This window comes from Pseudophryne corroboree, chromosome 5 (assembly GCF_028390025.1).
Source record: "Pseudophryne corroboree isolate aPseCor3 chromosome 5, aPseCor3.hap2, whole genome shotgun sequence".
NCBI classification, from domain to species: Eukaryota; Metazoa; Chordata; class Amphibia; order Anura; family Myobatrachidae; genus Pseudophryne; species Pseudophryne corroboree.
The window spans coordinates 804,570,374-804,583,830 of record NC_086448.1 but is presented as its reverse complement, the minus strand read 5'-3'; the positions used below and the strand labels follow the sequence as shown (position 1 = coordinate 804,583,830).

Genomic DNA, 13,457 nt, shown 5'->3' with positions numbered 1-13,457 from the left:
ATAAGAAAATGCAGATGCACACTCTATAATACTAAGCACTGCTAATTAGAATCATTATAAATTGAGGTGCTTAGCATAATTTGTGGCCAAAAATGTATGTGCTAAGCGCCTCAATTTTGCTCTATGTTAGATTGCAGAGTTACATTGGGAGACCTTACGTACAGTATGCCTGGAAGGTCCCCACTGTGCCTCCCAAGCTACCGCTCTCATAAACAGCTAGAGGTGTTGGCAGACATTTAATATACTGTACACTACTGTATTTTACTCTACATAGACTATACCAGTGTTTTACAACTCCAGTACACAAAGACCATAACAGTGCATGTTTCTCAAGTCTCCTCACAGACAATTAGTACCACATATGGATCTTTTAAAATGTGTCAGCCAGTAACGAATACACCTGTGCACAGAAAATATGCACTGTTGCCTAAGAACTAGAGTTTGAAAAACTGGAACATATAGATGTGGATCTCTGCTACAAGAAAATGCCCTCAGCTCTTGTGTGTGTGTGACAGGTGTTAAACATTTCATATAAACAGTTTTCCTCTAGTGTTTTCTATGTATAACTGACCTCTCAACCAATCAGCTTCTAGCTAGCATTTATCAAGTCTGTTCTATAAAATGATTGGCAGTAGCTGATTAGGAGTAACATCTCCACTTTTAAGACTGTTTGATACATCTTCCACAAATTTTCTACATGTGAACACACACTACATGTTATGTACTTATGCAAACTAATGACTCATGTAACAGTTTATGGATAATGTCAACAGCACCCATCTCCTGTGATTACAAGGATGGACCATGGTTTAAATCTAGCCGTACCCAACCCCATTCCTGTATATTTGTACATGTGAGTGGTCATATGGCCTGCCCTTATATATACACAATAGAACAATATTATCGCTAGTTCTGTTGCTTTTAATAATGGGTTTTTATGTTTGCCATCAGGTTTCCACCTGGTCAAATTCACAGATTTCTAATTTGACTCATCTGGATATGCATTACTGAAGCCCAGAGTTCTCTTCTACAGACATGTTAGATGACGTCTCAATATGTGGGAAAGAGATTGGATTTCTTCTTTGTGTTTGTTTGAAATATGGCCCACACCAGTAATCCAGCACGTCCATACCTTCCCCCCATTAATCCTCCTACACTGCTCCTACTCTTCCTCTCCTGACCCTTATTTCCTCCCTCTCCCACTGTCTATCCCTTACTCATCTGCTCCCTTTTGTCTCATTCTTCTAAACTGTTGCCCCTGCCTTGTGCCAGCTACCCATTGTCCCACTCACCACACTGCCCCTCTACCTGTTCCTGCCCTCTTGGCCCAGCCCAATCTCTGCTTCCCTTCTCCACACTACTTGCATTCCAGTCCCCTGATGACTTGTCTCCCCTGTGTTGCTCTGCCCATATCCTCCCACCACTCTCTCCCAATCTCTTCTTTAGCCATCCTCTCACTATCCTGTGCCCACTGGGATGGATGCCTGATCAAAGTACAAACTGGCTTCTGTTCATGATCTCCAGTTCCCTCAAACTCCTTGGTGTCGCCAAAATCTGGCTATCCTCCATTGGCACAGCCTCTCCCACTTCTTTCTTTTGGGGGCCTGTTCTTCCACAACCCTACACCTGGGAGCCAAAAAGGCGGCAATGAGGGAATCCTTATTTTTTTACCCCCACTACACCTGCTGGGGTATTTGTATGAACCTTCCCTCTTCAACTCTTCCAGCCAGTACACCTCTGCGTGGCTGTCATGTCCCCCCCTGGCCCAGTATTCAAATTCCTTTAACATCCCTATTGAGTCCTACTCACCCAACTGCCTACAAACTTCTTTCCATTTCCAATGGTGGATTGGTCTCTATCAATGGCCCTCCTCTTTCACCCAAAGCCAAGAAACTCTGTCGGTCTTCAAAAACTCCCCTTTCCTACTGTCAGACCATCATTTCCTATCCTTTAACATCCCCCACTCTTCACCCCATATAAATGTACTGTCACATTGATGCCACAATCTACTCTTCTCTGGACTTCTTCTTTTGATCACCACCACCCTTTCTGGTACCAAAGGCTGAATTCTCCTTCAATCACAAATGTCCCTCTGCTTTTGTGTCCATTGCCCAGCCAGACACTATTAGCCCATGTTGGATCCCACCCAAACCATGGCATATACTTCATGCACCCACATCCTATATATATATATATATATATATATATATATATATATATTAAAAAAAAATGAAGCCTTTTTTTTTAATTTTTTTTACGTAAAATGCTCCTGGAAGAGGTTTCCAATACCACTCTCCTCTCTTGACCTCTCCCCTTCCTCCTAGCTCATGTTTCCAGTTGTCATTTGGACATTTTTAATGTAACTGGGATTTCTGAAACTCTGTGTCTAAAATTAAAAAATCTGTGTGTCCCCCCCCCCCCACCCCCCCCCCCACAAGCAGCACCACCTTCCCTGCTCTTCCTATCATTTGAAGGAAATACCATTTCCTCTTTCTCTCTAATCAGTTGTCCAGTATCAAGATACACTACTGTTCTTGCCAACATCTCTAGGATGTGGCCCTCTTGCACCTTGCAACTAACTCATTCAATCCCTAATCATCTCTTACCTTGATTACTGCAAATTCCTTCTTCAAAGGTGCCACCTCTGCTATCTTCAAACTATCCTGCACGCCAATGCCTACCTTATGGAGTTTAAACTCCACAACCTGACCGACGAAGCCCTCAGCCACTCCTCTGCCCTACACATCTCCAACCTCATTGCTACCTACACTCCCTTCTGGTCTGCTCATGACCACTGCCTCACTACCACACCATGTCTTCACATTTCAGCCTTCTGGATTTTCCATTCGCTGCTTCTGACCTGAGGGCACACTAACTTCCTATTAGATTAGCCTCTAAGGCTTCAAGCAGGCCCTCAAAAAGCCACCTCTTCATCGAAGCCTATCAACCTTCCTAACTCTGCTGCTTCAGATGCAATCTCTATTCCTCACTTAGTGCCACCTAGTGGTTTGACTGCTTCCCTCATGGAGCAGGATATTCTTCCCTTGTGCACACTCTGTCTCATTGTTACTCCTCACCGCTGGCCTAAGTGACGTGGATGCTACTGATCAATGATGATCAATGTGCTGGATCTGCAATTGTGGGTAAAAGCTTACCTGTGCAGTTCTGTATGCGGGTGAAATTGGCTTATTGGAGATAAAAGTTGTGCAGTACGAGAATAACTTAATATGGATTACTTTTATGTATGGTAACTTGAAAATATAAACTTATGATTTGCAGAAAACTTTTTTTTAACACATCCACTTGTGAGATGGACATTGAATAGTCATTCAATGTGAAAGGATTTTGTAGTGCGAGCTTAAACCTCCTCCTTTCCTATTCACAACAATAAACTCAGTGACACTATAGAGAATGAAAGCACATTCCAGCCGCAATGTAGGAGAAACATCTGAATAAGGCGTAAGACGCAAATGGGAAACACAAATGTGTAAAAAAAAAAAAACAAACTTCAGCAATCACTTAAGCCACCGCTGAAAATAAAAAGGTCACAGCGTCACTGCCTGTCGTCTTTGTTCCATCTATACAGAACATGAAAGATATGCATCTCCGCTGCTGTTCCTATGTGGATGTATCAGCTCATGTCTGCACAGTGGTCCTTATTAAGGTTTGTTAGCAAAGCAAAAAAGTTAGCAATTGGGCAATACCATGCTGCACTGCAGGTGAGGCAGCTGTAACATGTGCAGAGAGAGTTAGATTTGGGTGGGGTGTGTTCAAAGTGAAATCTAAATTGCAGTGTAGAAATTAAGCAGCCAGAATTTACCCTGCACAGAAACAATATAACCCACCCAAAGCTAACTCTCTCTGCACATGATACATCTGCCCCACCTACAGTGCAGCATGGTTTTGCCCAATTGCTAACTTTTTTGCTTTGCTAACAAACCTGAATAACCCCCAATGTCATTATTATCCAGGACATATCCATGTTTAACTGTAAACCAGCTCTGGTAGTATCGTGTCCACTGAGAACTGCAAGTGCCCTCATCCACATCAATCTGGTTCTGAATACAGCTTCTATGGAGCAAGTAAACCGATGTGTCCTCATACTGTACGTCACTGCTGCAGCTGCGCTAAACGGCCCCTTTCGTTGCGCCAGGTACCATGAGACTCTGCCAGTGTCGGGTGTCTTTTTGGCCAAAAAATGGGTTTTGGCAGCATGCACCACGAGAGACTGATTAATCTGATATGCGACACTGAAGCTGAATATGAAGTGCATTGATAGAGCGGATTGTTACCATGGCAAGTTCCACTGTGCTTCATATACAGACTCAGGGCCTAATTCAGAGTTGATCGCAGCATCAAATTTGTTAGCAGATGGGCAAAACCATGTGCACTGCAGGGGGGCAGATGTAACATGTGCAGAGAGAGTTAGATTTGGGTGGGGTGTGTTCAAACTGAAATCTAAATTGCAGTGTAGAAATAAAGCAGCCAGTATTTACCCTGCACAGAAACAAAATAACCCACCCAAATCTAACTCTCTGCACATGTTACATCTGCCCCACCTGCAGTGCACGTTTTTGCCCAACTGCTTACAAATTTGGTGCTACGATCAGATCTGAATCACCCCCTCAGTTGGTTGTGATACAAAAGTTAGACATTAAAAAGATAGACAGTCACTATGACGACAGTAAAAGGTCAACATGGTCAAAATGTCGACAAAAAAAAATGTTGGCTGTTAAGTGCTTTTAAACATTTTTCCCCCTATTTTGATGAAATGTGTCCCCTCACCAGCTTGCTTTGGGCGTGTTGGCTCACTTTGCTCGCCACAAAGTTACTAATGATAGCTTGTGACATGGATAGTCAATTTGATGAAACGTGTTCGCTCACCACGCTTCGGAGTCAAAAGGATGACACGTCAAAAGGTCGACAAGGTCAAAAGGTCGACAATTTTTTTGGGTGGTGTTGTGTGTTTTAAAAAATTTTTTTTACCCCCATTTGTTGAAATGCGTCCCCTCGCATACTCGCTTCGCTCGCCACAAGGTTACTAGAGGTAATTTTTTGTGGCGTGGATAGTAAATGCAAGAAAAGATGTAAAAAATTAAAAAAAAACTAAAAAACAAAAAATGCATCGGCCCCTTGACTCTGTTGACCATTAGTGGTCAAACTATTAACTGTAGACCTTTTTAGTGTAGATCTATAGACCGGATACCGACTCAAATCAAATTAATCATCACGGTCTTCTGGTGCGTCCTAGCCGCATCGTGTTGCGACTAAAGGTGGGTACACACTGGTAGATATATCTGCCGATCAATTGATCGGCAGATATATCTATGGACGGATCGGGCAGTGTGTCAATCACCGCTGGCCGCCGCATGTGTACGGGTGGTCATACACACACAGCGACGCGCCAATATATCGGTAGATATATTGGCCGTCGGCTGTGCTGCGGGGCTGGCGCGATATGTCTGTGAACGACGGAGTTCACAGACATATCGGCCATACACACTGGCCGACGGACCCGCGATATATCGGCCGTTCAATAGAACGGCTGATATATCGGCCAGTGTGTACCCACCTTGAGGCACCAGAAGACGCCCAACACTAGCAGAGCTGCACAGGACCCCTTTTTGCAAGGCATATTGAAACTAGACGTAATTATATATACACATCTACAGTACATATATATATGTACAGGCACACAAACACATATTTACATTATTTCCCCCCCAATATTAGCGTCATGGAAGAACTGAAGACAAACACGCTTTAAAGAAAGATCTCTGATTTTAATAGTTTTTGTTCATTAAAAAAGTTTAAACCTGCATAGCAATCATTTCAAAAATAATTATTTAAAGTTCCATAATTAAACTGTACACAGCCTAGTTTTCAGACGACAAAGCTGGGTGGTTGTGTGAGCGGTCCAGTGCAATGGATTATTGTAGTTTTTGATCCGAATGCTTGGTGTATTCCCTGTGCGTGAGCTGCGTATACAACCAATCGCACAGCAGTTGTCCTTATGGCAATGGGCGTGCACTGGGCGGGAAGGCGGCCTCCGGTGGCAGTGTGTCTCAAAGTCGTTCAATGTCCCGGTATTTCTTTCTGAGGATTGACACCTGATCCTTAAAGAGTACTGGGTCAAGTCTCATCTGTGAGTGAATAAGCGGCATATAGCCAAACCAGCTGGCAAATGTATTCATACAAGTCTGTCTCTGGGCAAAATGGTCGGGGTCCGCCCAGCGAGAAGCTCTGGAGGTCTGATGAGAGGGAGAAAATCATAAAAAAATACAATTATTTTCTGATTAAGTCAGGTTATCGGTGACGTACAGTAGGCACACAGTAACTCGTTATTCTATATAAAGTGATTTCACCACACAACACATTTGTTAGAGAAGTGAACGGACAGGAGCAATATACTGTAAGTAGAGATTGGTCGTTTTTTTTTGTTTTTTTAAGACTGTTTAAAGTTTTTTTCCCCTGATGTCATGTGACCACCACTGATCACAACCGGACTGTGAGTGGTGTATTTGGCTGTCCAGCCCATATAACAGGACCGATAGGCAGCGATTAAGACCAAGCAATTTGTGACATTCCTGTTGGCTCCTCCTTACGTTTCGGCCATGTGCGCCCCACCTGGCTCTTTTCTGAAAGGCGTTCCCTTCTGTCTACCCAAAATCAGTATATTTCTCACAGTGTAACCTGATCGCTCCTCCTAACGACTGGTTCTGCAATCAATATGGCTTCACACGGGCGTCCAATTTTGGCCAGATAAAACCATCCAGGAGTCGCCCATTGACCAGACCAAGCCAAATGCCTTCAATACCAACAACTACATATGTACACCGGACCCCGCTACATTTTTTGTGCTAACAGACTGTTCTCTATCTCACTGTGTGACATCCTGCGCAATGGTCACATAGGGTATGACGGACTGATTAAGGGGGTAATTCAGACCTGATCGTAGATGTGCGTAAAAACGCACATCTATGATCAAATTCTTAGATGTGCCGGGTGACCCCCAGCACAGGGCAAGTCCGCCCCGCATGCCGGATCCAGCCCACCCCTCCCAGACATGCGAAAGCATCGCACGCCTGCGATGCTTTTGCATGTTTCGAGTAGACATCTGCCTGCACAGCCTAGCTGTGAAGGAAGACGGCTACCCGCCACGTTAAGGGTCGCAGTGGCTGCGTGTGATGTCACGCAGCCAATGCAACCAATGCCAGCAACGGTCAAGACACGTCTCCGTTGTCCGGACCGCGTCCCTTAAACGGAGCGCCAACGCCCACAAAACATGGCGTCGACGCCCCGTTCCCACCCCCTCCAGGTCTTAAACTGTGTTCTGAAGAGGACGCAGTTTACGAACTTGCACATGCGCGTACCGGCGTAGATTTTCTCACATTAGCGTCAGGGTCTGATTTAGGCCCTAAATCTGCATGTGTGGGGCCAGCATAATGGATCAGTATACTGAAAATATTTTTTATTGAAAAGGCACCTTCCAAAAATAGTCTCCCTCTATGCCCTAGGCTGTGCAGGGAACCTCAGCCGAGAAATAGTTATCCCGCAGCTATGCCCATGTCTGAACGAAAAAAAAAAAAAAAAGGAAAAATCGGTTTGTGATCATTCACCTCGAACCAACGACCTTTTGTTTTTAAAGTTTTCTTGTAATGGCATAAGTTAACACTGGAGCGTTTTTCTGTGGAACATTTGATCAATGCTGAATGAACGCTGTTTACAAACGTTTCACTCTAAACCGTCCTATCCATTTTCCGGAACAAATTGCATTCCAGTTTAATTTGCTGCCCTTGTGTGAGGACGACGTTTTGGCATCACAGCAAATTAGACGGCAAGTGGAGGAGAAAACTACCAGAAGGCAGCGTCACGTGTAAAACATCCCTCGCAGCAGACATGGGGGGGGGGTGATATGACAGAGGCGTGCAGAGTTTCTGTCACTGGTCACAAGCTACTCCAGAGGATATTCTGGAGAGAGGCACCCAATGTCCAACTCCCCACTGTGCACACCCGGTTTATTAAACAGATTATTAAAAAATGTTCAGCTGTATGTCACGCAATGGAGCGTGACCGAACCACATGCAGAGTCCAGTTTGGGAAACAGAATGGGGTTATGTAGACCTCCATACCGTACCTTGGGGGTCATTCAGAGTTTTTGCTGTGCTGCGATCAGATAGTTGCCGCATATGGGGGGAGTGTATTTTCGGTTTGCAAGTGTGCAAACGCTTTTGCAGCCGACGGCACAAAAGTGTTTGTTGCAGTTTCTGAGTAGGTCTGGACTTACTCAGCCGCTGCGATCACTTCAGACTTTTTGGTCCCGGAATTAATGTCAGACACCCGCTCTGCAAACGCTTGGACACGTCTGCGTTTTTCCAAACACTCCCAGAAAACGGTCAGTTGACACCCATAAACGCCCTTTTTCTGTCAATCTCCTTGCGATCGGCTGTGCAAATGGATTCTTTGTTAAATCCGTCGCCCAGCACCGATCCTCTTTGTATCCGTACGAGGCGCCTGCGCATTGCGGTGCATATGCATGTGCAGTTTTGACGAGTTTTAACCCGATCGCAGCGCTGCAAAAAGTTGCTAGTGAGCGATCAACTCGGAATGACCCCCTATAGATCCCGGGAACCATTCACCATCACAGACAAAACATTTTTTGCTCAGACAGCAACCTACCTGTCCCATCATGGTTTCCTTATACTGCTTCTTCTGCGTCACCTTGATGGGCGGTAGCTTTGTCACAGCGGACACCAGAAAGTTTATTAAAATGTCTTCACAATTGGCTAATTGGTCCACCATGCTTTTCAGACTGGCAGGTAGGTAATTTGTGTAAAGGTAGTGATAGTATCTGCAAAATGGAACACAGTAAATTAGTCACATACCGGTTTGTGGCAAAACAGTTCAGTACTTTATTAACCTATATTCTGAAGACACAAACGCAGAACATAAACCCGCACACAGAGACGGCAGCATAGATTCCGTCTTTCAGCTCCACGGCGCACACTAACAGCTGGCTGGCTGGCAGAGGGATGTGTCTGCACATTTTTACGGTGGCCTGGCGAAGAGGTAAGTTAACCCTTAACGGTTGGACCAGTATGACAGAGGCACATCGCACAGCTGCTTAATGACACTGCGTGCTGGACACCGCCGCACTTTGAGAAAATTATGAATGATGAAATATTCCTGTGGGATCTATTCATTAGTAATATCAATCATTTTTGGATGAAGAATATGTGCTTGTGCCATTGTAGTGCAGTGGTTAGCTTAGCTAACTCACAGCACTGGGGTCAGGGGTTTCAATTCCAACAAGAGCCCTGAGAGTGTGGAGTTTGTATGTTCTCCCCATGTTTGCGAGAGTTTCCTTACACAACCCACAAACAATACTGGTTGGATAATTGGCTTCTGACAAAGCTAACTCTAGTGTCTGTGTGTATATGTGACAGGGAATGTATGAGGGTGGTTCAATATGTAAGGTAACAAGACCTGTCAGTTGTGTAATGTTCTCTATTTCAGTCTAATTCCCATCCAGGCCAAAGCCGGTAGACCGCTGCTTCCCCTCACTGCGCCTTATATCAGCCGTACCGTCCCAACATCTGGTGTGAGATGGCGGGGCTGGAGGAAACATGGTCACACATTGAGGTGCGTTGTGTGATCAGATGTCTGCGTCGAAAGGGCCCATCAGCAGCTGACATTCATGGCCGACATGATGAGGTGTACGGTGATAACGCCATGTCACGGAAACAGGTTTGGGTTTGGTGTACTGTCTTTGATAACGGCAGGACCGGCATTCAAGATGAGCAGCGATCCGGCCGGCCAAACATATCCACCACAAGCAGGTCACCAAACCCAAACCTAAACCTGTGTCCATGATATGGCATTATCACCGCACACTGCGACAAGTTGGCGTTGAATTTCAGCTGCTGATGAGCTCTTCAGGCAGGGAACGTATACTCTCCCCGTGTGCGCCCTATATAAAAGACTTGATAAATAAATTATACAAATCTATATTCTACTGAAAACAAGAACATGAGCTTGGACCCCAGGAGGACTAGGATCTAACCCAGTAGCCATGGCAAGTGATTGTGGGACTCGCAGAAAAACAGGAAGGAGAAAGCCTGATCAGGAGGTGACGCAATGACCCTTACTTGTGGTAGATAGCAGCTCCTGTTAGTACCATGGAATAGTCATTAGTCCACTTGGATGTGTAGCCCCAACGCTCCTTCGTACTGTCCCAAAAGTGACTCCGCGCAGGGTAGCCCACAATTCGCTCCGGGAAGCTCTGCCAGACGGTGAAGGCAAAATCCACCTGTCAGCGGAGAGAGAAGAGATCGTTAGTAAACCGCGCTGTGTTCCGATGACAACCGCTCAGTGCAACCTCACATCAGGGGAAGCCGGCCTGTAGCCCGCTGCATTCTAGACTCAGGGCAAGCTGGCACTTATAGTTCCACAAAAGCTGGACAGAATTTATAGGTACACTAGAAATGAAATAAATATATTAATGTTTATGTCGGTACCTGAGAACTTACACATGCAATGCTACTTGCTGATTTATAATTAACGGAAGGTGAATATAGGCTCTCCAGCTCAGGGGAACTATAAGTCCCATAGTACCCTGCCAGCCAGAAAGATGGCCGACTCTGGCTACAGCTGTCCACAGCAGATCTCCCCCACGGACAGGCAGTAAAGTTGTTTGTGACTCCGTACTTCAGTAAACTTGTTCATTTATTTTTCCCCTTCCTCTCCTGCCCTTTTCCTCCTCATCCCAGCGGACAGCGGGGAATCTGGAGCAGACTCACTGACATCTGCTAACCTGCCCTTCAGGCTGCAAGTGAAGCAGCAGAGAGAGCAGTAGAGTCTGTGACTAGAGCAGTATGGCGGGAGCAGCAGTAACCGGCACACTATACGGAAATAACCTGCTGGAGCGTCTTCATTTCACTGCGAGACGCTTTCTAATTGAGGTTAATGGTGTCACTGGGGCGCTGCGGCACGTATGCACTGATCAGACACACACACAGCACACGCCTCATACAGACACGGTGACTTACCCAGAACACAGGAGGCACAGAGTGACTACACAGCGCCGGCTTACTACTTATCAGTATACAGCAAACATTATATTCTCTCTTTTACACACACACACACAGATTATATATATATATATATACATACATATATATACACACACACACACACACACACACACACACACACACACACACACACACCTGATTATTGCTCCAGCAGGAAGAAGGGCAGCAAGACGTCACACACCCACTCCGCTCCATACAATATATATATATATAAAATGTGCCTCTTGTGAATAGTATTTCCTGGGAATCAGAGAGGCACAAGGCAGCCCTATCGATTCACAAAGCTAGTGGCATCAATGACGCATCCTATCATTTCACTAATTAGCGACACCACTGAGGTATAAGGCAGCCTATCAATTCACTAGGAATTCGTAACATCACTGAGGCATGAGGTGGCCTTTCATTTCACCAAAGACATCACTGAGGTATGAGGCAACCTATCACTTCACTAGGAATTAGTAACATCACTGAGGAATGAGGTGGCCTTTTATTTCACCAAAGACATCACTGAGGTATGAGGCAACCTATCACTTCACTAGGAATTAGTAACATCACTGAGGAATGAGGTGGCCTTTTATTTCACCAAAGACATCACTGAGGTATGAGGTAACCTATCACTTCACTAGGAATTAGTAACATCACTGAGGCATGAGGTGGCCTTTCATTTCACCAAGGACATTGCTGAGGTGTGAGGAAACATATCACTTCACTAGGAATTAGTAACATCACTGAGGAATGAGGTGGCCTTTCATTTCACCAAAGACATTGCTGAGGTGTGAGGCAACATATCACTTCACTAGGAATTAGTAACATCACTGAGGCATGAGGTGGCCTTTCATTTTACCAAGGACATTGCTGAGGTGTGAGGCAACATATCACTTCACTAGGAATTAGTAACATCACTGAGGCATGAGGTGGCCTTTCATTTCACCAAAGACATTGCTGAGGTGTGAGGCAACATATCACTTCACTAGGAATTAGTAACATCACTGAGGCATGAGGTGGCCTTTCATTTCACCAAAGACATCGCTGAGGTATGAGGCAACCTATCACTTCACTAGGAATTAGTAACATCACGGAGGAATGAGGTGGCCTTTCATTTCACCAAAGACATCGCTGAGGTATGAGGCAACCTATCACTTCACTAGGAATTAGTAACATCATTGAGGCATGAGGTGGCCTTTCATTTCACCAACCAAAGACATTGCTGAGGCATGAGGCAGCCTATCACTACACTAGGAATTAGTAATATCACCGAGGTATGAGGTGGGCTTTCATTTCACCAAGGACATCATTGAGGTATGAGGCAAGTTTTCACTTCACTGGGAATTAGGGACATCACAGAGTTATGAGGCTACCTGACATTTCACTAGGAAACAGTGATGTTGAGACACTTTGGGGTCTATTTACTAAGCTTTGGACGGAGATAAAGTGGAGAGAGATAAAGTACCATCCAATCAGCTCCCAACTGTCATTTTTCAAACACAGCCTGTAACATGTCAGGAGCTGATTGACTGGTACTTTACCTCTCTCCAAGGCTTAGTAAATAGACCCCTTTGTTCCCACACACAAAATGGCTGCTTCCATAGGTGTAGAGAGGACAGGTCCACTTTAACAGATGCAGAGGGGATTGTTCTGAAATGATGGCTCTGAGAGATATGTAAATGTCTGACACAGGAGTGCAGCCAAGTATAAAAAGCGCACACTGAGACAAATCCCTTACACACGGGACACTGACTCCAGTCACGATGGGCCCAGCACTCACACTGTGGATTAGCATTCCATTAATGTCACAACAGTTAGCGCAGACAAAGGGAAGACAAACTTGTCACAGGAATGATCTCTCCCTGTCTTATCGCAGCAGCAGCTTGCAAGGCCCGGTGCTGTACACGGATGCTCCCTGAGTACTGGCTGCTGTTACTTCTGGATATCGGAGAACATCAGAGGTCACATCTGGGGCTGGAGGTCAACCCAGGCTGGCTCCGTACAGACAACTGCTCCACTCCCCCACCTGCTGTATGCCAGCCAAACGGACACTTATCCCAGGAGTACAGCACCCTAGAGAAACCGCTCGCCCGCAGGATGGGACTAGAATGCAAAATGGTTCCCTGGATCTTATTTATTGGTGCATCCTATACAGACAATGCCACAGCAGTGCGAGAACGGTGATATTCAGAGATAATCGCCCCGTGTTAAAGGATCTTTACGTTACTATTGCAATTTTCCACATAACTGATAACTGGAATCGAAGCAAAAAAGAGCGAGTAACTTTGCACCTTGGTAATACCAAGTTGCACGGCAGATGGGTGAGCTATACATTTGGGAGGGGTGTGTCCAAACTCAAGTCTAAATTGCAGTATGAAA

The 13,457-nt window shown here is 45.2% G+C and overlaps 1 protein-coding gene across 1 annotated transcript in view; it reads right to left on the bottom strand.

Annotated features, from left to right (window-relative positions):
* Window positions 1-5,762: 5,762 nt before the first annotated feature.
* The window catches only part of EXT1 (exostosin glycosyltransferase 1), a 287,113-nt gene continuing 279,418 nt past the window's right edge, over window positions 5,763-13,457 (bottom strand). The window contains exons 9-11 of the mRNA XM_063924477.1: window positions 10,149-10,309; window positions 8,680-8,851; window positions 5,763-6,251 (exon numbers count right to left, since the gene is read on the bottom strand). Coding sequence (XP_063780547.1) covers window positions 6,066-6,251; window positions 8,680-8,851; window positions 10,149-10,309 — 519 coding nt within the window. The 3' untranslated portion in view covers window positions 5,763-6,065. The remainder of the gene's footprint in view (window positions 6,252-8,679; window positions 8,852-10,148; window positions 10,310-13,457) is intronic.